Genomic DNA, 26,900 nt, shown 5'->3' on the forward strand with positions numbered 1-26,900 from the left:
TGGCAACCCCACCTGCAGGAACACCCCGTCGTGATCCGTGAAGAAAACAGGCAACAGCCGCCCAGACAACTGACCCAAAGACCTGGATACAAAAATGTAGTCGAGCCTCCGCGCAACCCCCTGGAGTTGCGCCATGTAGGGACCGACCATTGCCGGAGTAGTGTGCAGGCCACCATCAACCAGACCATGGCAAGCCATTAGCCCAGAGATGGCACCTGCACTGCTATCACCGCCTACCCCTAAATCTATATTAAAGTCTCCTCCTATCACCAAGTGCCTGTTTGTAACACACAGGGGCGCCAGACAGTCCGCCATCTCCCTCCTGTCTGCCGCCAACCTGTGGCCCATACACCCCAATTAACCTATATCTAGCTTCTCTAAACTTAACATCTATCCCCAAAACTCTACCCTGCATTATTACAAAAGTGTTCTCTATTTTAACCTCTCTATGCCCACACAAAATCCCTACTCCTGTTGAGTGCACCCCTCCTATGCCCCAAAAAGATTCCCCCTTATCCCACTCCCTCTTAAATCTACACACATCCCCACCATCCCTCAGGTGAACCTCCTGTAAAAAACAGAAATCAAACCCCACACCCTCTAAATAACAAAAAACCGCCCTCCTTTTAACATTATTCCTTAACCCCCTAACATTTAGACTAAAAAAAGAAACCGAACTATTCATTTAATTATTAACAACAAATAAAACCCCCAAAAACCAAAAAAAAAACAGGAGACTCACCCGATGCTCCCCTGGTCCATCTCCACCGGCGGGGACGTCCTCTCATCTCCTGACGCCCCCCCGTCCTCCATCCCAACCCATGACCCAGGCAGTGTGTTGGGTCCTCCCTCCCCACCCACCACCCCCCCCTCCCCGTTTGCCTCGGGGCTGCATGTAGGGGACCCCATCTCCTCAAACAGGAGTTGGGATCCCTCTAGCAAACAGCCCACCGACCCCTCACTGGAGTCATCCACTAAAATGCAAGGGGCTGAGGCAAACCGGGAGGACAAATTACCCCCCCCACCACTCTCTTAGCCCCCTCCTCACACCCCCTCCCTCTCACAACCTGCCAAGCTCCCACCTCTTCATCCCTTTCTTCTTTGGTGAAGGAGGTAGCGGGGAGACACAACGTCCCATCCCCGCTAAATCCTCCACCAAATCCCTAATTTCAACCTCAAGGAAGCCTGGCAGGCTGTCCCCCCACTCCTTTCCCCCATCTCCCCCTCCCCCCCCCTCCTCCCATCTCCACACCTCCCTCCGTCCCCGTCACTGTCACCACTCCCTCTTCCACTCCTTCTCGCACCACTGTCCCACTCTCCCTCTTCTCCGCTCCTTCCTGTTCTTCCGCCTTCTTTTTCTTCTCTCCTTCTTTTTCCTTCTTTCCATCTTCACTCCTCTTTCTTTTCGCCTCTTCCTTCTTCCCTTCTTCGTCCTTCTCCGTCCTTTCCCCTGTGCCATCCGTACAATCCGCATGCGTCCTCTCTTTCCTCCCCCCATCCCCCGCTCCTCCCCCAGCTGCAGACGCGTATGACCTGTGACGAGACGGGCAATCACGCCACAGGTGTGCTCTTGAGCCACACCCGTGGCAAGCCTTGGGCTCGTCACACTCCCTGGCCTCGTGCTCTTCCGACCCACAAAACCGACACCTCTTGGCGCTGCTCGTGGCCAGGATATGGCCATAGGCCATACAACGCCTGCAGAACGGGGGCTGACGTGCATAGTAGAGTGTTCCCCTGTCAGCCCCCAGGGAGAACATCGCCGGAGGATGGAGGTAGCCATCCACACTCTTCGGGGACTCCCTGAGTAACGCCTGGAAGCCTCTCTTCCCATTCCAGAAACCCAGGGAGTCCCTGAGGTACCTCGCTGAAGAGACATTGTCCATGTACCTCCCCAGAAAGGCCCTCACTTCTTCGTCCTTCACGTGCGGATTGTACATGGTTACGGTGACCACCCTGAAGTTGTTCTTTGCCAGGCTGGTCACCGCATAATGGCACAGGGGTCCCTTTTTCTCCGCTTCCTTTGCCATCTTCATTACTTCGTCATGTTTTTGTTCTTTGTGAAACGTCACATCGAAAGCCTTCTCATTCGGGTTCCCTTGAAGGCAGAGCACTTCCTTCACCTCTATCCTGAGGCATCCCATCAAAATGGTCCTTCCAAATGTCTCTCTACTCCACGGCTCCATCTCCTTTTCAGTCCAGGCAAATCGTAAGGTATTTGCCATACCAATCCCCGGAAACGATCTTGTTTGCTTGTATTGATTCATTTTAAAAAATAAGCTCTCTTCAGAAAGAAGCTTCAACCTGAAATGAAAAACATCTTTAATAGGAAACGGTGGAGCAAACTAAAGGTGTTGACTCTCCACATCTATCAAGACAAATGGAGCACTGGGCCAGACACTCTTAAATAGAACCTGGACCAGCTCATGTGAAACACCTTCCCACTAACGAGATGGACAAGCCAGCACAGGTGTAACACATACTGACTAACGAGGTGACACCAATCAGTGCACTGAAGACACATTTCAGTTGAATGCATTCAGTTATACAACTGACTAGGTATCCCCCTTTCCTACGTGCTAAAGTCCAACCTCAAAACAAATGGAAAAACCAACGCCTGTAACACTTTCCCCTTTAGACAACAAATATATACTATATTTTTGTTGGACAAGTTTGCTAACCAACAGAAAACAACTTCCATTTCACATTATAATCAACTACAATGCTTCACCTTCACTAATATAAACATGGTGTCTACTGGCTGTCAACAATTAAAAACACGTACTTCTAAATAATAATATACAATAGTATTATTTTTTCACATTTTTCTTTATAGAATCAGGAAACTCACTAGCTTCAAGAACTCTAGTCCACTTTTTATTTAACTTGGCAAGTCCGTTAAGAACAAATTCTTATCTACAATGACAGCCTAGGAACAGTGGACTAACTGCCCTATTCAGGAGCTGAACAACATATTTTTACCTTTTGTCAGCTCGGGGATTCGATCCAGCAACCTTTCGGTTACGCTCTAACCACTCGGCTACTGAAAGTACGTTGAAATTACATTGTTTTAAATAATTTAAAAAATGACCCGAAAATACATATTTTCAACTACAACCGAATGAATATTGGAGGTCATGCATAGTCTACTTTTCAATGACATTTGTGTCAATAATTCACTTCATGGTGAGGCATGGAATAATAAAACATGCATATTTTGTCAGGCTGAATGTTTGAAATATGAGTCGGTGATTTGAGTCATGCTTCTTCAGTCGTGGAATAAAGACAATAGCATTTGAATGTTGTAAAGAAATACTGGAATTTTGTAGGATTGTTAGCAAAATTGTTCATAGACATTTAAATCAAGTTGTTTTCAAGTAGTTGAATCAACCTGAAAAATACGTATTTTCAACCAAAACTGGACGTATTTTGGACGTCGGCCAAAGTTTTCTGTCTCATGACATTTTGCTCGGTGGGATGGTCCCAATGTCAAAACAGTTTTAACGTGTCCAAATCAATAACCAATATGCAGAAACAGTTTGTGATAAATTGAAAACATAAACATATTATTTATGTAACTAGGCAAGTTAGTTAAGAACAAATTATTATTGACAGCCTAGGAACAGTGGGTTAACTGCCTTGTTCAGGGGGAGAATGACAGATTTGTACCAAGTCAGCTCGGGGATTTGAACTTGCAACCTTTCGGTTACTAGCCCAATGCTCTAACCACTACGCTACCCTGCCGTCCCATATACACAAACACCTGCCACAATAATCATATTACTTGTATTTTTTAAACAAGCTCCTTATAAACTGCACAAGAATCAGAAACACTTGTTTTGACAAGTAGCAATAAATCACTGATATCAATTAGTGGGGAAAATCAGGATTATGTGCTGTTGAAACTAACATAACTAAACAAAACACATGGAAATGAGAGATATCTTTTACCTCACTGGTTAGAGGACAACCTGCAGAAGACATTCAGCTACATGTTGGAGTGATGCATTTAAATGTAGGGGTCACTAAACAAAGGAACACAACACTTATTTGTCATCACTTATCGATATCAAGTTGAAATCAATTGCACGAAAAAAGGGGGAGATGAGATTGCATGTCCTGTTAAAACTAACGGCTCAAAAACCACACAGAATCTGGGAATAATGTGCACATCACTGGTTAGAGGACAATTTGTAGAAAACAGCTCGCTACGTTTTGAAGTGTTGCATTTTGATTCAAGTGGGTCACCAACGTGGTAAGTGTAACGCAACTCTTTTTTTGTTAAACACTTTTTGTTGAATTTCATAAATAATACATTCAATTCGGAGCCTGGATATCCATATCATGTTGAAATCAATAGAAAAAAGGGGACAACCATTTATGGTTCTACAATGTGACGTCATTAAAATACTCCTTCTACAATGTTAAAACATTCTACATTGTGACATTAATTTCTCCTTCATGTATGTATTTTCTAATATGTGATCAGAGATCTTTTATCAGATTATCTCTGGGCACAGCTATGAGATTTCTCTCCTGTGTGTGTTCTCTGGTGAAAAGTCAGCTGCCCAGCTCGACCAAAACTCTTCCCACATTGATCACAGCTATAAGATTTCTCTCCTGTGTGTGTTCTCTGGTGTACAGTCAGCTGCCCAGATCTACCAAAACTGTTCCCACATTGATAACAGATATCATATTTCTCTCCTGTGTGTGTTCTCTGGTGTACATTCAGCTGCCCACATTGATCACAGATATAAGATATCTCTCCTGTGTGAATTCCCTGGTGTGATATCAGGCTGGATGACCGAGTAAAACTCTTCTCACATTGAGTACAGCTATAGGATTTCTCTCCTGTGTGTATTCTCTGGTGCACTGTCAGAACACTAGATCAAAACGCTTCCCACATTGAGCACAGATATAAGATTTCTTTCCTGTGTGCGTTCTCTGGTGTGATATCAGGCTGGATGACCGAGTAAAACTCATCCCACATTGAGGACAGCTAAAACATTTCTCCCTTGTGTGTATTCTCTGATGAGGAGGTGAATCTCTTCCCATAGTCAGAGCAGGAATGAGATTTATTCCCTGTGGATCTCTGCAGGTGTTTGTTGAGGTGTTCTGATCTGGAGAGACTCTTCTCTGCCTCGTCAGCATCATGATGTTGTTGAGGCTCCCCAGAGGATCCACAATAGTCCCGTCTCTCTCCTGTGTGAACAACAAAGTCAGACAGATGGTTAAAGGCCCACAACAGTGGAAATCCACTGTAAAAGGTGATGCCAACAGCATAGCCATGATGTTGTAAAACAATTGACATCTGTAAAGAATGTTAAACATTTTTGAGAATTGTCTTAAAATGAGCAACAATAGTCATATTTTGTCTTGTTTTCACCTTAGTAGTAAAATCGATGATTGTAGGCTAGAAATAAGTTATTCATGTTGTTGAAACTCTAAGCAGTGTGCCCAACGACTTTTGGTCTCCAATATGGGCCCCTTTCTGTGTTTAATAAAATTGCGGCATGAGGGCATTGCGCACACAATTTGTTTGCAGAAACACCTCCCTGCTAATCAGGAAACCGCTAGTTATTGATGTAGTATATCTGCCTGGAACAAAAATGGTGAGAAAAGATTTCAGTTTTTCACAATGTATTCTGAATGTGAATGGGGGAAAACTCAGGGGAGTAAACCTCCATTTCCAGGAAGCTTATGACTGCATTTCACACTACTTTGGATTATAATTCTACGGATGGTTTGAATGTCCTGCTGAATGTCCTTAATGACAATATCCATTTGGGTGTTATGACAGTTCTGATTTTTTTTTTCATTTATTTTAAATTTAAAAAAAAAAGTTTCACCTTTATTTAACCAGGTAGGAAAGTTGAGAACAAGTTCTCATTTACAACTGCGACCTGGGCAAGATAAAGCAAAGCAGTGTGACAAAAACAACAGAGTTACACGTGGGATAAACAAATGTACAATCCATAACACAATAGAAAAATCTATATCCAGTGTGTGCAAGTGGAGTAAGGAGGCATGGCAATAAATAGGCCATAGTAGCGAAGTAATTACAATTTAGCAAATTAACACTGTGTGATAGATGTGCAGATGATGATGTGCAAGTAGAAATACTGGTGTGCAAAAGAGCAAAAAAAGTCAATAAAAAAATGGTGATGAGGTAGCTAGTTGGATGGGCTATTTACAGATGGGCTGTGTACAGCTGCAGCGATTGGTAAGCTGCTCAGATAGCTGATGCTTAAAGTTAGTGAGGGAGATAAGTCTCCAGATAACTGGAAGGAAAGGCGGCCAAAGAGGTGTTGGTTTTGGGGATGACCAGTGAGATATACCTCCTAGAGCGCGTGCTATGGGTGGGCGTTGCTATGGTGACCAGTGAGCTGAGTTAAGACGGAGCTTTACCTAGCAAAGACTTATAGATGACCTGGAGCCAGTGGGTTTGGTGACGGATATGTAGCGAGAGCCAGCCGACGAGAGCATACAGGTTTCAGTGGTGGGTGGTATATGGGGCATTGGTAAGTCAAGGATTAGTAGGATATTCAGTTTTAAAAAGGTATGTTTGGCAGCGTGAGTGAAGGAGGCTTTGTTTCTAAATAGGAAGCTAATTCTAGATTTCATTTTGGATTAGAGATGTTTAATGTGAGTCTGGAAGGAGAGTTTACAGTCTAACCAGACACCTAGGTATTTGTAGTTGTCCACATATTCTAAGTCAGAACCGTCCAGAGTAGTGATGCTTGTCGGGCGGGCGGGTGCGGGCAACGATCGGTTGAAGCGCATGCATTTAGTTTTACTAGTATTTAAGAGCAGTTGGAGGCCACAGAAGGAATGTTGTATGGCATTGAAGCTCGTTTCGAGGGTTGTTAACACAACCCAAAGAAGGGCCAGATGTATACAGAATGGTGTCATCTGCGTAGAGGTGGATCAAGGAATCACCCGCAGCAAGAGCGACATCGTTGACATATTCAGAGAAGAGAGTCGGCCCGAGAATTGAACCCTGTGGTACCCCATGGAGACTGCCAGAGGTCCGGACAACAGGCCAGGTCGATGAAGACGGCTGCACAGTGGCGGTTATGATATCGTTTAGTACCTGGTGCACCCGTGACCAGCTCGGAAACCGGATTGCACAGCGTAGAAGGTACGGTGGGATTCTAAATGGTCAGTGATCATTTAGAATCCCAGACTTTAGAAAGGCAGGACAGGGTGGATATAGGTCTGTAACAGTTTGGGTCTAGAGTGTCACCCTCTTTGACAAGGGGGATGACCACGGAAGCTTTCCAATCTTTAGGAATCTTGGACGATATGAAAGAGAGGTTGAACAGACTAGTAATAGGGGTTGCAACAATGGTGGCGGATAATTTTAGAAAGAGAGGGTCCAGATTGTCTAGCCCAGCTGATTTGTACGGGTCCAGGTTTTGCAGCTCATTCAGAACAGCAGCTATCTGGATTTGGGTGAAGTAAAAGCTGGGAGGCTTGGGCAAGTAGCTTCGGGGGGTGGGGAGCTGTGGCCGGGGTTGGGGTAGCCAGGAGGAAAGCATGGCCAGCCGTAGAGAAATGCTTCTTGAAATTCTCGATTATCGTGGATTTATCAGTGGTGACAGTGTTTCCTATCTTCAGTGCAGTGGGCAGCTGGGAGGAGGTGTTCTTATTCTCCATGGACTTTACAGTGTCCCGGAACTTTTTTGAGTTTGTGTTGTAGGAAGCAAATTTCTGCTTGAAAAAGCTAGCATTGGCTTTTCTAACTGCCTGTGTATAATTGTTTTCTAGCTTCCCTGAAAAGTTGCATGTCACGGTGCTAATGCAGAACGCCATAGGATGTTTTTGTGTTAGTTAAGGGCAGTCAGGTCTGGAGAGAACCAAGGGCCATATCTTGAATGGGGCATGCTTTTTTAAGATGGTGAGGAAGGCATTTAAAAAAAATAACCAGGCATCCTCTACTGACGGGATGAGATCAATATCCTTCCAGGATACCCCAGCCAGGTCAATGAGAAAGGCCTGCTCGCTAAAGTGTTTCACGGAGCGTTTGACAGTGATGGGTGAAGGTCGTTTGACCGCTGACCCATTACAGATGCAGGCAATGAGGCAGTGATCGCCGAGATCTTGGTTGAAAACAGCAGAGGTGTATTTAGAGTGCAAGTTGGTTAGGATGATATCTATGAGGGTTCCCGTGTTAACGGCTTTGGGGTGGTACCTGGTAGGTTCATTGATCATTTGTGTGAGATTGAGGGCATCAAGCTTAGATTGTAGGATGGCTGGGGTGTCAAGCATGTTCCAGTTTATGTCACCTAGCAGCACGAGCTCTGAAGATAGATGGGGGAAATCAGTTCACATATGGTGTCCAGAGCACAGCTGGGGACAGAGGGTGGTCTAAAGCAGGCGGCAACAGTGAGAGACTTGTTTTTAGAGAGGTAGATTTTTAAAAGTAGAAGTTCAAATTGTTTGGATTCAGACCTGGATAGTAGGACAGAACTCTGCAGGCTATCTTTGCAGTAGATTGCAACACCGCCCACTTCGGCCGTTCTATCTTGTCTGACAATGTTGTAGTTAGGGATGAAAATTTCAGAATTTTTGGTGGTCTTCCCAAGCCAGGATTCAGACACAGCTAGAACATCCAGGTTGGCAGAGAGTGCTAAAGCAGTGACTTAGGGAGGAGGCTTCTAATGTTAACATGCATGAAACCAATGCTATTACGGTTACAGAATTCATCAAAAGAGTGTGCCTGGGGAATAGGAGTGGAGCTAGGCACTGCAGGGCCTGGATTCACCTCTACATCACCAGAGGGAAAGAGGATGAGTAGGATAAGGGTACGGCTAAAAGCTATGAGAATTGGTCGTCTAGAACGTCTGGAACAGAGAGTAAAAGGAGGTTTCTGGGGGCAATAAAATAGCTTCAAGGTATTTAAAAAAAAAAATTATTACCTTTATTTAACCAGGCAAGTCAGTTAAGAACACATTCTTATTTTCAATGATGGCCAGGGGCAGAATGACAGATTTGTACCTTGTCAGCTCGGGGGTTTGAACTCGCAACCTTCCGGTCACTAGTCCAACACTCTAACCACTACAGAGGCTACTCTGCCTCCCCGTATAATGTACATACAAAGGTATGGCAGGATGTGAATACAGTGGAGGTAAACCTAGGTATTGAGTGATGATGAGAGAGATATTGTCTCTAGAAACATCATTGAAACCAGGAGATGTCATCACATGTGTGCGTGGTGGAACTGAAAGGTAGGATAAGGTATAGTGAGCAGGGCAAGAGGCTCTACATTTACATTACATTTAAGTAATTTAGCAGACGCTCTTATCCAGAGCGACTTACAAATTGGTGCATTCACCTTATGACATCCAGTGGAACAGCCACTTTACAATAGTGCATCTAAATCTTTTAAGGGGGGGGGTGAGAAGGATTACTTTATCCTATCCTAGGTATTCCTTAAAGAGGTGGGGTTTCAGGTGTCTCCGGAAGGTGGTGATTGACTCCGCTGTCCTGGCGTCGTGGGGAGTTTGTTCCACCATTGGGGGCCAGAGCAGCGAACAGTTTTGACTGGGCTGAGCGGGAACTGTACTTCCTCAGTGGTAGGGAGGCGAGCAGGCCAGAGGTGGATGAACGCAGTGCCCTTGTTTGGGTGTAGGGCCTGATCAGAGCCTGGAGGTACTGAGGTGCCGTTCCCCTCACAGCTCCGTAGGCAAGCACCATGGTTTTGTAGCGGATGCGAGCTTCAACTGGAAGCCAGTGGAGAGAGCGGAGGAGCGGGGTGACGTGAGAGAACTTGGGAAGGTTGAACACCGGACGGGCTGCGGCATTCTGGATGAGTTGTAGGGGTTTAATGGCACAGGCAGGGAGCCCAGCCAACAGCGAATGGCAGTAATCCAGACGGGAGATGACAAGTGCCTGGATTAGGACCTGCGCCGCTTCCTGTGTGAGGCAGGGTCGTACTCTGCGGATGTTGTAGAGCATGAACCTACAGGAACGGGCCACCGCTCTGCAGTGGAATAAGCCAATAAACACTAACCAGAACAACAATGGACAATGCATACTGACATTAAGGAGAGGCATGCTTAGTCGAGTGATCAAAAGGGTCTAGTGAGTAGTGAGGTTGGTTGGGGTCACGATTCAGACAGCTAGCCGGGCCATCGATAGCAAGCTAGCATAGGATGGAGGTCTGTTTTTAGCCACCTTGTGTGTTTCCGTCGGTAGGATTAGTGGGGTTCCGTGTGGTAGAGGGCATCAATCCAATTGGCAAAAAAAACAAATATAGTTATAGAGACCAGATTTGAGGTAAATAATACTTTTTTTAAAATTGGTGAGACAGGTTGCAGGAGAGTGTTTTGAAGTTGAGTTTTTGAAAAAAAATATATATAAAAAGAAGAAATGTGTAAAGATATACACTGCTCTAAAAAATAAAGAAAACACTAAAATAACACATCCTAGATCTGAATGAAAAATTCTTATTAAATACTTTTTTCTTTACATAGTTGAATGTGCTGACAACAAAATCACACAAAAATTATCAATGGAAATCAAATTTATCAACCCATGGACGTCTGGATTTGGAGTCACACTCAAAATTAAAGTGGAAAACCACACTAATCCAACTTTGATTTAATGTCCTTAAAACAAGTCAAAATAAGGCTCAGTAGTGTGTGTGACCTCCCTACAATGCCTGGGCATGCTCCTGATGAGGTGGCGGATGGTCTCCTGACGGATCTCCTCCCAGACCTGGACTAAAGCATCCGCCAACTCCTGGACAGTCTGTGTTGCAACGTGGCGTTGGTGGAGGGCTGTGCGGCCCCCAAAAGAAATGTCACCCCACACCATGACTGACCCACCGCCAAACCGGTCATGCTGGGGGATGTTGCAGGCAGCAGAACGTTCTCCATGGCATCTCCAAACTTTTGTCACATGTGCTCAGTGTGAACCTGCTTTCATCTGTGAAGAGCACAGGGCACCAGTGGCCAATCTTGGTGTGTTCTCTGGAAAATGCCAAACGTCCTGCACGGTGTTGGGCTGTAAGCACAACCCCCACCTGTGGACGTCAGGCCCTCATACCACCCTCATGGAGTCTGTTTCTGACCGTTTGAGCAGACACATTTACATTTGTGGCCTGCTGGAGGTCATTTTGCAGGGCTCTGGCAGTGCTCCTCCTGCTCCTGCTTGCACAAAGGTGGAGGTAGCGGTCCTGCTGCTGGGTTGTTGCCCTCCTACGGCCTCCTCCACGTCTCCTGATGTACTGGCCTGTCTCCTGGTAGCGCCTCCATGCTCTGGACACTACACTGCAGAACCACTCCTTTATTGGGGGTGTCTTGCTAATTGCCTATAATTTCCACCTGTTATCTATTCCATTTGCACAACAGCATGTGAAATGCTCTGGATAAGAGCGTCTGCTAAATGACTTAAATGTAATGTAAATGTATTGTCAATCAGTGTTGCTTCCTAAGTGGACAGTTTGATTTCACAGAAGTGTGATTGACTTGGAGTTACATTGTGTTGTTTCAGTGTTCCCTTAATTTTTTTTGAGCAGTGTATACATACGGGACACGACAAGACGAGAACAAAGGACGTCTGACTGCTATGCCATCTTGGATGCTGGACCGTTGAGTGAGACTAGGGGCTCCGCAGTAAAATAAAACAATGATAACTACCCTAAACAACAGTATACAAAGCATATTGACATTAGAGAGATATAAAGCGAGGTATAAAGCAATCACAGGTGATGATTGGGAGAGCTAGCTAAGACAACAACAGGTAAGACAACATGTAAAATGGCAATGAATGGGCAGAAAGGGTCAGTTAACTACACACAGGGCCTGAGTTTGAGGCTGTGGCCAACAGATAAACAAATTAAACAAAAATGGAGACCCGTGAAGAATGAACAGTCCAGCAGGCATCAGCTATGTAGCCAAGTGATCATAGGGTCTAGTGAACAGGAATATATGAACCAGGGAAGCCGTTAGGTAGTCATTACTACGCTAGCTGGGAGATGCGCCTGGCTCGAGGCTAACTGGTATTAGCTTCGGGACAAGGGCGTTACCGACGTCCTGCAAAGGCCGGTTGAGGGCACATCGGACGGAATTATGTCGGCAGACCAGTCGTGATGGATCGGCAGGGCTCGGTGTTGACAAAGGGTCAAGGCCAATTGGCAAAAGAGGGATTGTAGCTGGAGTAATTTTGTTTGCTAGCCAGGACATGCACCTGGTTTCGAGGCTAACTGGTGCTAGCTTCGGGACAAGGGCGTTAGCCACTATAGCCACTCCGGTGCAAAGCTTACGGCAGGAATTCGGTGATGTAGTGGCTTCTAGTCGTCTTTGTGAAGAGTCTGGGAGGCATCAGCTGTGTAGCCGAGTGATCATAGGGTCCACTGAGCAGGCCGGGAGAAGGGCCTGGCTCAAGGCTAGTTTAGGGGCTGGGCTACTCGTTAGCAGCGATTATCTGGTGTAATGGTCCAGAGCGTACGGCAGGAATATGGTGATGTAGTGGAAAAAAACAGTCCGATATGCTCATGGTTGACATTGCGCTGTGCAGACTGGCAGGTATTATCCAGGCTAACAGTGGCTGGTGTCTGAGCTAAAAAGGTAAAGGCCGCAAGCAGTGTCTAACAATGACTAAATAGCTAGTAGCTAATTAGCTGGTTAGCTTCTGATGGAGGTTCTAGCTATAAGGTCTAAAAAAAATTGCAGATCCATATCACATTGGGTGAGGTGGGTTGCCGGAAAGTATATTTAATTTAAAAATGGAAAAAGATTTAAATATATTGCAATATATACAAAAAAAGACAGAAAAAACATACAATTTACAACAAACACGTCTTACTGCTACGCCATCTTGGATTACAAGATGACTCAGTTAAAAAACAATGATATAGCACTCTGAAATTATTTAGTATTTCTGTGCCCATGAAAACTGTTTTCCCAGCGTGACATAAGGAGCCACTAAATGATACGTAGTTCGAGTGCATTTCAGAATACAAAAAAACTGTCCGACATCAAGATCCCGTATTTAAGTTGAAGTTCATCATACGACAAGCGTAACGTTATGACTATAACTACTGTTCCCTGAAGGAGGGAAACTAGGTACAACATACTATTAAATTCACGCCTCACTGGAAGCCCCGCCTTCTACAGGTGATGAGCGTGAGACTCGGGTTTATTCCTTAAATGTAATACCGCTCTTCAACGACCCAGGAAGGAGTGGGGCCAAACAGGTTTTGCACCTCATTTCCATCCTTCAGGGAACAGTAATTATAGTGTTAGGTTCAAAATTTTCAGAGTAAATAACTCTGAATAACTGACACTAGAGAAGCTTAACCAAGTTAAATTCTTCCCAAAGGGTCGTTACAGCCGTAGTTCAGACAATAACATCTTCTCACCATCACAAGTATATATACCCCACTTTGGACACTCCTCCTTCTCTCCAATCCTTACATTTTCTGGTTCGACAAGAAGAGGGTAACATGATACTAAACCCTTATTGCTCCCTTCAGGGGATCTGACCTGACCTCAACCCCTCCTTTGCCTAATCCATAGAAGCCCATCCACTTCCCTTATAGCAATCCTGTGATCTCCTCCCGTCCACCCAGTACATTCCACAGTCCCTCTGTCTTTCTAAAGATCTCACTCCTTTATATACTCTGCGTCTGATCTATCATGTCTTTAATATCTCAATGTTCAAAGTTTAGCACGAATCCAGTGAAAGTTTACACTCCCTTTCAGTCGGTCAACTTCGGTAAAACATACTATGGGAAAATACAATCATTCCCCATGCCGACCTAAACGGATACTAAATTAAACGGCCCCTGGCAGACCACCCAGACCTTACTTTGCAAGATTTGTCAATTTATTAATTGTATTTTGTTTGAAACACTCCTGTCAATGTTGAGTAAGGACACACACCCAATTACGCATATAGTAGTAGGACTAGTCTACCTGGCTTGAGCGCAAATGTAGGCCTATAAATGTGCCCATTTGGGGATGTCTGATAGTATTTCTGATTGTCTTAACGCACCACCACTAATGAGTTCTGGAGCTTCTCAAGGTAATGCTTTAATCACCTCAAACAGCAAATGAACAAAGTCTAATCCAAATCAATTGCAAATGAGAATAGTTCCTCAAAGTATTTGAAAAATATTTCCAGCTCGCGCCCTTTCGATAACCACAGGGAAAGAGAAAAACGTAATGCGCTGATCCAGTGGAAATGAGGGCCCAGAATAGTTTATACAATGTTGCAAGCTTGCCATCTCGAGTTTTGGGCCGACCCGGTTGATGGTTGATTCAATGTTTCCATTTCGTTGCAGACAGGCCATGTGTAGCCAATGAGATTTATGATATTTATTTATCAGGATATTTTATACATGCAGGCTGCAATGTTAGCATTTTTTAGCTTTATGTAGGTTATTATTTTTTTAGCAACGGCAATAAAAAAAATCTTTATAATTTTAATTTAAATAGAATGTAGATTAACCACAGAGAATGATGTTGAGATAAAGACTATAATAATAATTATTACTATTATTATAAATTAAATGAAACTGTTCCAATAAAATGTGAATATGAAAATCACAACTGGCACCAGATCAGTAGAAATGGTCAGATAACTTGGCACCAAATGGAAAGGGTTGCTGACTGCTGGTGTAGCCAGAAACTATAGGAGCATAACGACTGCTGGTGTAGCCTATTACCAGGAACTATAGGAGCCCAATGACTGCTGGTGTAGCCTATTACCAGAAACTATAGGAGCATAACGACTGCTGGTGTAGCCTACTACCAGAAACTATAGGAGCATAACGACTGCTGATGTAGTCGATTACCAGAAACTATAGGAGCATAACGACTGGTGGTGTAGCCTATTACCAGAAACTTTAGGAGCATAACATCAGAATTTACGAAGGCAAACAGCAGCGGGAGGAGTAGGCTAAGGAAGAGGTTTTTTTCTGATGATTATCTTGTTTCAGAGGGGTGTCATCAATAGCCCATAATAACAACAGATAATAAACAGAAATACCTTATTTACATAAGTATTCACACCCTTCGCTATGAGACTCAAAATTGCTTTCAGGTGCATCTTGTTTCCATTAATCATCCTTGAGATGTATCTACAACTTGTTCAGAGTCCACCTGTGGTAAATTCAATTGATTGGATATGATTTGGAAGGCACACACCTGTCTATATAAGGTCCCAGAGTTGACAGTGCATGTCAGAGCAAACACCAAGCCATGAGGTCAAAGGAATTGTCCGTAGAGCTCCGAGGCACAGATCTGGGGATGGGTACCAAAAATTATTCTGCAGCATTGAAGGTCCCCAAGAACACAGTGGCCTCCATAATTCATAAATGGAATACTCTTCCTAGAGCTGGTCAACCGGCCAAACTGAGCAATTGGGGGAGAAGGGCCTTGGTCAGGGAAGTGAAAAAAAACCTGATGGTCACTCTGACAGAGCTCCAGAGTTCCTCTGTGGAGATGGGAGAACCATCCAGAAGGACAACCATCTCTGCAGCACTCCACCAATCAGACGTTTAAGGTAGAGTCGCCAGAGAGAAGCCACTCCTTAGTATAAAGCACATGACAGCCTGCTTGGAGTTTGATAAAAGGCACCTTAAGACTCTAAGACCATGAGAAACAAGATTCTCTGGCTTGATGAAACCAAGATTGAACTCCTTATCCTGAATGCCAAGAGTCATGTCTGGAGGAAACCTGGCACCATCCCTAAGGTGATGCATGGTGGTGGCAGCATCATGCCGTGGGGATGTTTTTCAGCAGCAGGGACTGGGAGACTAGTCCGGAAACGACTTTGTGAAATTATTTTGATATAATATTTAAGTATTGAGTGAAATTATTCTGAATTGATATGAAAGTACAGCGATTTATGTTTCTAGAAATGTATCGCAATTGAGAATGGATTCACATTTAGATGGAATATTTGACTATTTTAGCTGCCAGAGCCAGTCTGAAAATAACATACCGTCCTTGGACATTGAGGAGTAACGGGGGCAGCAATCAGCAGTAGAAACAATAACAAAGCGTACTCCCTGCCCATTTCGGTAAAAAGCTGAGGGATGGTGATGGAGAAATGCAACCATCCATGATATCAACATTATAGTTTTAACCATGTTTTGAGGATATACAGTGTTTACATTTAGGGGCAAAGATTGGAGTAAAATAAATGTGACAGGTTAAAGGACATATTCATAGCCTGTTATACATTGAAAAGTATTAGTAAGTTCATAGTATGTGAGGATCTTAAAACATCTAAGGTTAAAAAGATGCATTCAGTATTAGTTGATAGAGATTGATAACATTCATATAATTGTGTTAAAGTTCAAATCTGTCAAAGGGTACGAATTGTGAGAGTAATGTGTAAACGTTATATTGATTACTTTATTTTGTGGTGCCTAAAAGTGTTAATCTGTGATCTACGAAATGCTCTTAATCTATGAGCCGGAGATCGATTGCTCTGGTCTCCACGCATATTCCTGGGGAAATTCGCGGTCTTTTCTCATTGAACTAAATGTTGACTTGAGAATACAACACCGTATCACTCTCGTGATTATTTCTCCCCTGTTTTCAGGTACTTTATTGATGATAAAAATAGTAATTTAAATGTTATAACTAGCGAACATGTCAAGAGTGTTTAAGGTGTGTTTTAGTAACGTCTTGAGGAAGTTAGAGTTAAGTTTGAAGAGAGTAATATTAGCCCTGCTCGGTTGAAGTGAAGGATTGCGTCGTACTGAGAGTAGCTGCCATTTTATGTCGATTGTGAATGAACATGCGTGTTGTTAATAATATATTTTGCTGTGTTATTTGTATAATGGGTTTTCTGTTATGTAATGTGTTACTTTTGTGAAATGATTGAACTAAATGTTGACTTGAGAATAAAACACTGTATCACTCTCGTGATTATTTCTCCCCTGTTTTCAGGGGCGTAACATTTTTGGAGGCTCCGCTGAGATAGCTGCTCAGATGTCCAGTTTCCACACCCTGGTCGCTGAATTCCGAGCCAGCAAAATCTCCACATAACAACTCAGGCAGGCTGCAGTGAGGAAAGTGTTGCTGTTTGGGGGAAGTTGGAAGTTAGTGGTTAAGTACGTGTCAACTGATGCCATTGATCGACCATCAGAGACAGTAAGGACCATCTAATTCAGAGTCAACTCCTGCACAGTAAAAGTTCCTCCTGTTCTGTCAACATGACAAGCGCCTTGGAAGAACTACAGGAAGAGGTAGTAGGAGAATTACACACCCTGACTAAAGACAAATTACTAGAGATATGTGATTTCCTTGAAATATCAGGCGAACAGAGAAGAGATGTTAAAGACAAATCCCGCATAGCATTAATGACTCGCATTATGATGTTCCTTGAGAGAGAGGAAGTCACAGAGTTAGAAGATGGCGGCATGTCGGAATTGTTGCTACTTAGAGACGAAATGACAGAGATGATCAGTGGCAGAGATAACAAAACAGGGCAAGTTGACCATGATATTGAACCAGCCGGAACACATCACAGAATAGAGGAACTGAGAACTGTAACCCCACAACAAGGGGCGGGAACTGAGCAGATTACTGCAGCCAAAGTCAGTGATTCTCTGCGTCAGCCCCAACACCATGCCAATCTTCAGGGGAGCGTGCCGCTCTCACCCAATGCACAGCCCAGCTCATACTGGCGCAAAGAGTTTAACATTTCTGGTCAGATAGGTGAACCGGGCCAAAAAGAAAAACTGATTTTTTCCAGCCTTGCCCATCAGATTGAAAATGGACTTAACAGAGGATATCCTGAGGTAGAAATAGTAGACGCAGTAGTCAGGGCTATTTCTCCAGGCTCACAGCTACGCAGCTACTTGGAAGGTAAACCCCAGCTAACTCTTCCCACACTTAGATGTATCCTGCGTTCCCACTTCCAAGAGAAGAGTGCAACAGAGCTTTACAAACAGCTAGCTTCAGAAGCACAGCATAGCAAGGAGACCCCTCAAAGCTTCCTGATGTGCGTTTTAGATTTGAGGCAAAAAGTAATGTTTGCATCCCAGGAGTCAGAATCAGGGCTTAAGTATGACCCTGCTCTAGTCCAGAGCATGTGTTTACACACAGTCCTTACGGGTCTCCAGAGTGACAGTATCAGGATAGACATGCAGCCTCTCCTGCTAGAGAGCGAAACATCAGATGAGGTTTTGCTAGAGAAGCTTAACATTGCTTGTGCTAATGAGAGAGAAAGACGAAACAAAAAGCGGTTTAATGCCCCACAGCCTGCTACAACTGTAAGTGTAGTCCAGTTAGAGGATATGCCATCTGCAAAGTGTCCTGTGAAGGAAGCCAAAGCTACGATACCCGCAGAACTGTTAACAGAGTTAGCTGAACTTAAGACAGGTGTAGCTTCTCTAAAAGGTCTCAGTGCAGAGATTGCTCAGATTAAGGAGACATTACAGCAGCCTATGTTTCAGTCACAGCCTTGTGCCTATGCCCCACCCCCAGTTAGGAGGCCAGATAGGGACCCCCAGCCACCTGTTTCCCAGCAGCAGTATTACAGCAACTACAGTCGGTCCCAAGCACTTGACCCTGCACAGCATCAATATGCACCTAACCGGTATACCAACCACTCTGCTCAAGCTCCAAGGAGGTGTTTTGTCTGCCAGCAGGCCAGAACAGATGCACGCTGCACACACTGCTTCCGATGTGGGAGTGGAGAACATTTTCAAGCTGGATGTAAAATCCGGGGAGCCAGACCATCAAGGGAGGCCCCTTTAAACGGAAACGGGTTACCGCTGAGGGACGAGTGTTAACCGTAGCTACCAAAAAGTCCCAGAAATGTGCAAATTGTGCCAGAGAAGAGTCATTTGAGAACCTGAAACAATGTTCATCATGTAAAGAGACACTGTACTGTTCCAAAGTATGTCAAAACCAACATTGGACTAAACATAAGAAAAAATGCACTCACCTGAAAATTGACTCTACCAGTGAAAGGTTTTCCTGCACAGAGAAAAATGCCCACTCCTTACCATCCCTAGCTCAAGGTTGCCACCCCCGTAAGGTCACCTCGCTAGTCGGCAGACAGTGCCTTATTGAGTGTCACCTGAATCGCCACCACCTCCAAGCTCTATGGGACACAGGATCTCAGGTATCGGTCATTGATGAACGATGGAAAGAGGAATCTCTCCCAAACGCAAGGCTGAGAGATGTTTCAGAAATCCTGGACTCACCTGATGATCTAAGGTTGACTGCAGCAAATGGGACTGAAATGCCGTACCTGGGATGGATTGAAACAACTTTTCGTCTAGCCTCTGAAATTGACCAAACAAAGGAACTGATCATCCCAGTGCTGGTAATGAAAGGCTGTCACCTATCTCATCCCATCATAGGTTTCAATGTTATCGAGCACATCCTGACAATGACCGAAAAGACTAAACGATACAGTACAGTAAAAACAGCTTTCCCAAGCCTCAAAAGAAACAAGGTGAGAGCTTTTATACAGGCTGTTAGCGCAGAACAGACAGATGAATACGCAGTGAAAACCAAGAAAGAGAAGGTTGCTGTACCAAAACACAGTAGCATTCAGATTGAGTGCCGTGTAGCTTCCCAGCCTTTCAAAGATGACATGACAATGCTTTTCCAGCCAGACCTGAACCCGCAGTGGCCAGATGACCTTGAGTTCTTTGACACACTAGTCAGAGTCAGTAAAGGTGTTTTTCCAGTTATCCTGCTTGATGTCTCTAACCCCACTGACCACGACATTGCCCTGCTAGGACGCACAATAATCGGTACAGTACAAACCATTATGACTGTGTTACCTGCCCAAGTCTTTGAAAAAACTGTCACCTCAGCCACAGTGAATCACACCAGCGTTCGAACCCCATGTACTGCTACTGAACAGTGGGATCCACCAGTAGATTTAACTCACCTAACCGAAGAACAGAGAGAGGTTGTTAGGCAAATGCTTAGAGAAGAGTGTCACTCCTTCTCCAGATCAGACAATGACATTGGCTGCATTGAACGATTGAAAATGACTATTTCTCTAAAGGACTCTGAACCAGTAAAGCGCACATACATGTCAGTGCCCAGGCCACTGTATCAGGAGATGAAGGGTTACATTTATGACCTCATAGTCCAGGGCTGGGTTAGGAAGTCAAACTCTTCATATTCCTCACCTGTAGTGTGCGTTCGTAAGAAGGGCGGGACCCTCCGGTTGTGTATAGATTACAGAGATCTGAACAGAAAGACACATCCCGACCGCCAGCCCATCCCTCGGGTCAAAGACATCATGGACAATTTAGGTGGTAATTCCTGGTTCTCCCTCTTAGATCAGGGGAAAGCGTATCACCAGGGGTTCATCTCTGAAGAAAGCAGACCACTGACAGCATTTGTGACACCGTGGGGACTCTATGAGTGGATACGTATGCCATTCGGCCTCATGAACACTCCTGCAGCTTTTCAGCGGTGTATGGAGGAGTGTTTGGAAGGGCTCCGGGATAACATCTGCATTCCTTATCTGGACGACACGCTAGTCTTCAGTAAAACATTCAACAGCCATGTGAATGATGTGCAAAAAGTTTTGCAGCGTCTCAGAGAGTATGGCATTAAACTCAAACCAAGTAAGTGTGATCTCTTTAAACCCCAGGTCCGTTATTTGGGCAGAATAGTGTCTGCAGAGGGCAGCCGAGTTGACCCAGCCGATTTTGAAGCAGTAAGAGCATTGAAAGAAATCAGACCAGAGACTGTGGGCCAGCTCAGAAAAATGCTTGGTTTACTCACGTACTACAGACAGTACATCAAATACTTTTCTAGGAGTGCCAGCTGCCTGTATGACCTCCTGAAAGCAGATTCAGAGAAATTACCTGACCACCCACGGAAAACAAAAACAAAGAAAGTAAGTCATGTGGTGCCCTCAAACAAGCCAATCCTGTGGACTGACCAGCATCAACAGGCACTTGAACAGCTGATTGAGTGTTTGCTTCACCCACCAGTTTTAGGTTTCCCTGATTTCACTCAGCCATTTGTTGTACACACTGATGCGTCACACCAAGGCTTGGGAGCAGTTCTTTATCAAAAGCAAGAGGGGAAGCTTAGGGTCATTGCTTATGGCTCTCGAACTTTAACAGCAGCTGAGAAGAACTATCACTACCACTCGAGCAAGCTAGAATTTCTAGCTCTAAAATGGGCAATCACTGATAAGTTCCATGACTATTTGTACTATGCTCCCACCTTCACTGTATACAGCGATAACAACCCGCTCTGCTACATTCTGTCTACTGCAAAACTGAACGCAACCACTTCCAGGTGGGTTGCAGACTTGGCTGATTTCCACTTTACAATAAAGTACAGGCCAGGCAGAGAGAACGGTGATGCAGATGCTTTGTCAAGGATGCCACTGGATGTAGAGTCACTGATGAGAGAATGTTCTGAGGAGCTTCCACCAGACACCATCGCCGCCACGATACAAGCAGTTGAGGTACAGAAAGAGGCTGTTGTACCTTGGTCATTTTCAGCTGCATCTATGTCAGTATCAGCTGAAGGTGAGACAACCACTGCAACAACCAGCTCGATCCCAAAAGATGGGATTAGAGAAGCACAAGAATCTGATCCAGTCATCCGTCCTGTGCTCAATTTCAAACTGTCGGGTTCCAAACCGCCAGTTAAAGAGCAAAAGAAATTCAGTCCAAAGACAAAATGCCTATTCAGAGAATGGGACAAATTGACAATAGACAGTGATGGCATTTTGTACAGAATCACTACAGCCCGCAAGCAGTTAGTTCTACCAGAGCAGTACAAAGGTAAAGTGATGGAAGAGTTGCACAATAACATGGGACACCAAGGTACTGACCGCACTGTATCACTAGTACGTGACCGCTTCTTCTGGCCATATATGCAATCTGACATCGAGCACTATGTGACTAAAAGGTGTAGCTGTGTCAAGCAGAAAAAGCCAGCCCATGCAACAAGAGCTCCACTGACAAACATTATGACAACACAGCCATTTGAACTGGTATGTATAGACTTCCTTCATCTCGACAGATGCAAAGGGGGATATGAGTACATCCTCGTGATTGTTGATCATTTTACACGTTTCACTCAAGCCTACGCCACCACATCAAAGTCAGGTAAAACTGCTGCAAATCTCATCTTCAATGATTTTGCCCTGAAGTTTGGGTTCCCGTCCCGCATCCACCATGACCAAGGGGAGAATTTGAAAATCAGTTGTTCCATCAGTTAAAGAAACTCAGTGGCATGGCGGGGTCCAGGACAACACCCTATCACCCGATGGGAAACGGTCAAGCGGAACGCATGAACAGAACATTGTTGCAAATGTTAAAGACACTAACCGAGACACAAAAGTCAAATTGGAAGGAGTCTCTGAACAAACTGGTTTATGCCTATAACTGCACCCGTTGCGAAGTGACTGGCTATTCACCATTTTATCTTATGTTTGGGAGATCACCCAGGCTTCCAGTTGATATGCTCTTTGGATTGTGCACAGAGGCAGGTTCCAGTAACCAGCGAGAATACGTGGAGAACTGGAAACGAGGGATGGAAGAAGCATACGCCATTGCAAATGAAAATGCTCAGAAAGCCGCTGAAAGAAGTAAGAAGTACTATGACACTAAAGTTAGGAGTTCAGTGCTACAGCCTGGCGAGCGAGTTCTGATTAAAAACCTGACACCAAGAGGAGGACCAGGAAAACTCCGTAACTATTGGGAAGATAAAATTCACACAGTGGTGAGACAAATGGGTTCAGACCTGCCGATTTATGAATTGAGACCAGAAAAGGGTAGGGGACGCTCCAGGGTCCTGCACAGAAATCTGCTCATGTCCTGTGACCACTTACCTTTTGAGACACAACCAGAAATGACCAAAGTGGACAAAAGTCAGAAAACGAGGAGACACCAGCCTGCATCACAGACTCTAGATTCTGATGAAGATAGTGGGGATGAATATGACCTTCATCATGAGCCGCTACAGGTTCCCACATCTCCTACAGTACCTGAGGAGAGGAATGCTGAACCAGCGAGACAGTGGGAACACAGGCCCTCAACAGTGAAACAGACAGTTGCAGTGCCTGATACGCTACCAGCACAGCCTCTTGTTGAAAAGCGGCTGGAGGAGACAACAACAGTTAAAGACCTGCCTGCTGAAAATTTGCCTGATGATCGTCCACCAAGTGCCTTTCCTTCATATACTGATGCTTCTGAACCTGAGGAACCAGCCTACCAGCTGCCACAAAGAGAGAGACACCCTCCAAGACGTATCACCTATGATCAGCTTGGTATCCCTTCCTGCTACAGTATACAGCCACAGCCACAGTTGTTCCCTGTCTACTCTGCACCAGGACTGGTTCCATGGCTGCCATCACTACAGCAATGTTACTTTCAGCCACCTTACATGTATGGGCTTCAGCAAACATGAGGCTACAGAGTTGACATGTTTGACCATGGACTACTGTCAGATTTCACAGACTGTCAAAAGAGACAATTTACAGACTATGCATATAGATCATTCAAATTGATGGACTGTTGATCAATAGTATGAGAAAATACTGCTTATGTTATATAGCTGGTCAACAGATATGGACTGTGAATATAACTTGTTAGTTATATTTGAACTGTGACCCGTGACTTCTGCTCAAGTACTACCTTACAGAAGAGGATTTTCTAGGTCCAGTGCATACGAACTGTTGAAGAAGACAATGTTGGTAATGTTGGGACAACATTTATTTTGTCGGGAGAGTGTGACAGGTTAAAGGACATATTCATAGCCTGTTATACATTGAAAAGTATTAGTAAGTTCATAGTATGTGAGGATCTTAAAACATCTAAGGTTAAAAAGATGCATTCAGTATTAGTTGATAGAGATTGATAACATTCATATAATTGTGTTAAAGTTCAAATCTGTCAAAGGGTACGAATTGTGAGAGTAATGTGTAAACGTTATATTGATTACTTTATTTTGTGGTGCCTAAAAGTGTTAATCTGTGATCTACGAAATGCTCTTAATCTATGAGCCGGAGATCGATTGCTCTGGTCTCCACGCATATTCCTGGGGAAATTCGCGGTCTTTTCTCATTGAACTAAATGTTGACTTGAGAATACAACACCGTATCACTCTCGTGATTATTTCTCCCCTGTTTTCAGGTACTTTATTGATGATAAAAATAGTAATTTAAATCTTATAACTAGCGAACATGTCAAGAGTGTTTAAGGTGTGTTTTAGTAACGTCTTGAGGAAGTTAGAGTTAAGTTTGAAGAGAGTAATATTAGCCCTGCTCGGTTGAAGTGAAGGATAGCGTCGTACTGAGAGTAGCTGCCATTTTATGTCGATTGTGAATGAACATGCGTGTTGTTAATAAGATATTTTGCTGTGTTATTTGTATAATGGGTTTTCTGTTATGTAATGTGTTACTTTTGTGAAATGATTGAACTAAATGTTGACTTGAATACAACACCGTATCACTCTCGTGATTATTTCTCCCCTGTTTTCAGGGGCGTAACATAAACAGCTCATATTTTGCGTTCTGATGGGGTACAACTAAGCTCATAGGCTCATGAGGCATTTATAAGTGAATTCTTAAAGAAACAATGGGTACATATCATTCATGTACAAGTCCAAAAATGGATGTAACAACTGCTGATTGCACCTTTAAGAGTACATATTGGGCTAATCTAATAGGAGATATTGAGGACTACAGTATTTCAGGCATTGCCATTGGATGCATTTGATCAATTGTTAACGTTTTGTTGATGGTCCACTCTTGATGTTCTACACGTTACAGTGTAGTTTCAGCCATTCCTACAGAACAACGTTAAAGTGTAGAACCCCTTTACTGCATATTGGCTAAACGACTGGAGAGACGGTACTTACAAGTGTTAACTAGATCTCCAACCTCCTCTCCTTCCTCCAATGTGACAGTCATCTCCTCCTCCGTCACTCCAAAAACCGCACCCTCCTCTTTCTCATCCTCCTCTTCTTTTACTGTAACATCCTCCTCTTTCACTCTGAACGCATCTTCCTCTTATTTCACTGAAACGTCTTTCTCTTCTTCTTTCACTGTAACAGCCTCACCATCTACTTCTATTTTTACTGTGATATCCTCTTCTTCCTCCTCCTATTTCACGACAATGTTCAGCGCCAGAGCTTCTTTCTCCGACCAGCAGACCACCTCTTCTTTAACAGGAGGAGAGTAGTTTAGGGAGCTCATGGTCGGGGGTGTTAGCTAGCAATCATTAGCGACTAGGCTAGTACTAATTTAACCAGCCAGCTACTATAGCTGACTAATACAAAATAACGTAAAATTAAATAGGTTAACAAGTAGATACGACCTAAGTGTGTCGAAAACACAATAGCTAATATACACCGAAAGCGTATAAATAGCATGAATCTTTCGGCTAAGTTGGCTAGCAAGCTGAGGTGGTTGACGAGATGTTTATGAAGAACCGTCCACTAGATTATACGTCACGCTGGCAAGCGTCGCCTGAAAGACGCACATCACCGTCTGCTGACTGGAGGGGAAACGCAGGTGAGGATCACATTTTATTTTCAGACAAAGATTATTTTAAATGGATTTAATTAAATAATACTATTATATTGAGACATACAAAGACAGGAAAGTGTTGATTGATTAGTGAGAATAAAAATGTTTACTATAGCACATTTAAGGCAGTTTTATTAACTCATACTAAATCTAAGTAAGTAGCCAGCTACTGTAGGTCTATACTGCTCCTACATGGTGTAACAATACATCATGTAGATGTACATAATGAACAGACTAGATCTATACTGCTCCTGTGTATACTGTGTAACAATACATCATGTAGATGTATATAATGCACAGAGTAGGTCTATACTGCTCCTACATGGTGTAACAAGACATCATGTACACTACCATTCAAAAGTTTGGAATCAATTAGAAATGTCCTTGTTTTTGAAAGAAAATCAAATGTTTTCATTTATTTGCCTGTTTTTGCTTTGACATTATGGGGTATTGTGATGTCATTATGGGTTATTGTGATATCATTATTGGGTATTGTGTGTAGATTGATTTACATTTACATTTAAGTAATTTAGCAGACGCTCTTATCCAGAGCGACTTACAAATTGGTGCATTCACCTTATGACATCCAGTGGAACAGCCACTTTACAATAGTGCATCTAAATCTTTTAAGGGGGGGGGGTGAGAAGGATTACTTTATCCTATCCTAGGTATTCCTTAAAGAGGTGGGGTTTCAGGTGTCTCCGGAAGGTGGTGATTGACTCCGCTGTCCTGGCGTCGTGAGGGAGTTTGTTCCACCATTGGGGGCCAGAGCAGCGAACAGTTTTGACTGGGCTGAGCGGGAACTGTACTTCCTCAGTGGTAGGGAGGCGAGCAGGCCAGAGGTGGATGAACGCAGTGCCCTTGTTTGGGTGTAGGGCCTGATCAGAGCCTGGAGGTACTGAGGTGCCGTTCCCCTCACAGCTCCGTAGGCAAGCACCATGGTCTTGTAGCGGATGCAAGCTTCAACTGGAAGCCAGTGGAGAGAGCGGAGGAGCGGGGTGACGTGAGAGAACTTGGGAAGGTTGAACACCAGACGGGCTGCGGCGTTCTGGATGAATTGTAGGGGTTTAATGGCACAGGCAGGGAGCCCAGCCAACAGCGAGTTGCAGTAATCCAGACGGGAGATGACAAGTGCCTGGATTAGGACCTGCGCCGCTTCCTGTGTGAGGCAGGGTCGTACTCTACGGATGTTGTAGAGCATGAACCTACAGGAACGGGCCACCGCCTTGATGTTAGTTGAGAACGACAGGGTGTTGTCCAGGATCACGCCAAGGTTCTTAGCGCTCTGGGAGGAGGACACAATGGAGTTGTCAACCGTGATGGCGAGATCATGGAACGGGCAGTCCTTCCCCGGGAGGAAGAGCAGCTCCGTCTTGCCGAGGTTCAGCTTGAGGTGGCGATCC

At 44.2% G+C, this 26,900-nt stretch overlaps 3 protein-coding genes across 4 annotated transcripts in view; 1 reads left to right on the plus strand and 2 right to left on the minus strand.

The window, feature by feature from the left end:
• LOC118365743 (zinc finger protein ZFP2-like) overlaps positions 1 to 26,900 on the plus strand; it is a 426,011-nt gene that overhangs the window by 60,088 nt on the left and 339,023 nt on the right. The gene's annotated exons all lie outside the window — the stretch shown is intronic.
• LOC127914384 (zinc finger CCHC domain-containing protein 3-like) lies at positions 739 to 25,454 on the minus strand. Its single transcript, XM_052490169.1, has 3 exons — positions 24,828 to 25,454; positions 1,253 to 5,199; positions 739 to 974 (listed from the first exon to the last, which is right to left on the minus strand). The coding sequence occupies exons 2-3, from the start codon at positions 2,262 to 2,264 to the stop codon at positions 739 to 741; spliced, it is 1,248 nt and encodes a 415-aa protein (XP_052346129.1). The 5' UTR covers positions 2,265 to 5,199; positions 24,828 to 25,454.
• The window catches only part of LOC127914401 (uncharacterized), a 143,172-nt gene continuing 125,543 nt past the window's right edge, over positions 9,272 to 26,900 (minus strand). Inside the window, exon 2 of the mRNA XM_052490253.1 lies at positions 9,272 to 9,334. The gene's annotated coding sequence lies outside the window, so the exon portion shown is untranslated. The remainder of the gene's footprint in view (positions 9,335 to 26,900) is intronic.

Source organism: Oncorhynchus keta, chromosome 32 (genome assembly GCF_023373465.1).
Source record: "Oncorhynchus keta strain PuntledgeMale-10-30-2019 chromosome 32, Oket_V2, whole genome shotgun sequence".
Classification (NCBI taxonomy): Eukaryota; Metazoa; Chordata; class Actinopteri; order Salmoniformes; family Salmonidae; genus Oncorhynchus; species Oncorhynchus keta.

Excerpts from the sequence above, each read along its gene's own strand:
- LOC127914384 (XM_052490169.1), bottom strand. The coding sequence starts at position 2,264 with ATGAATCAATACAAGCAAACAAGATCGTTTCCGGGGATTGGTATGGCA. Across the intron at positions 975-1,252 it reads AGTGACGGGGACGGAGGGAG|TGGATGACTCCAGTGAGGGG; the intron begins GTGTGGAGATGG and ends CTTGCATTTTAG.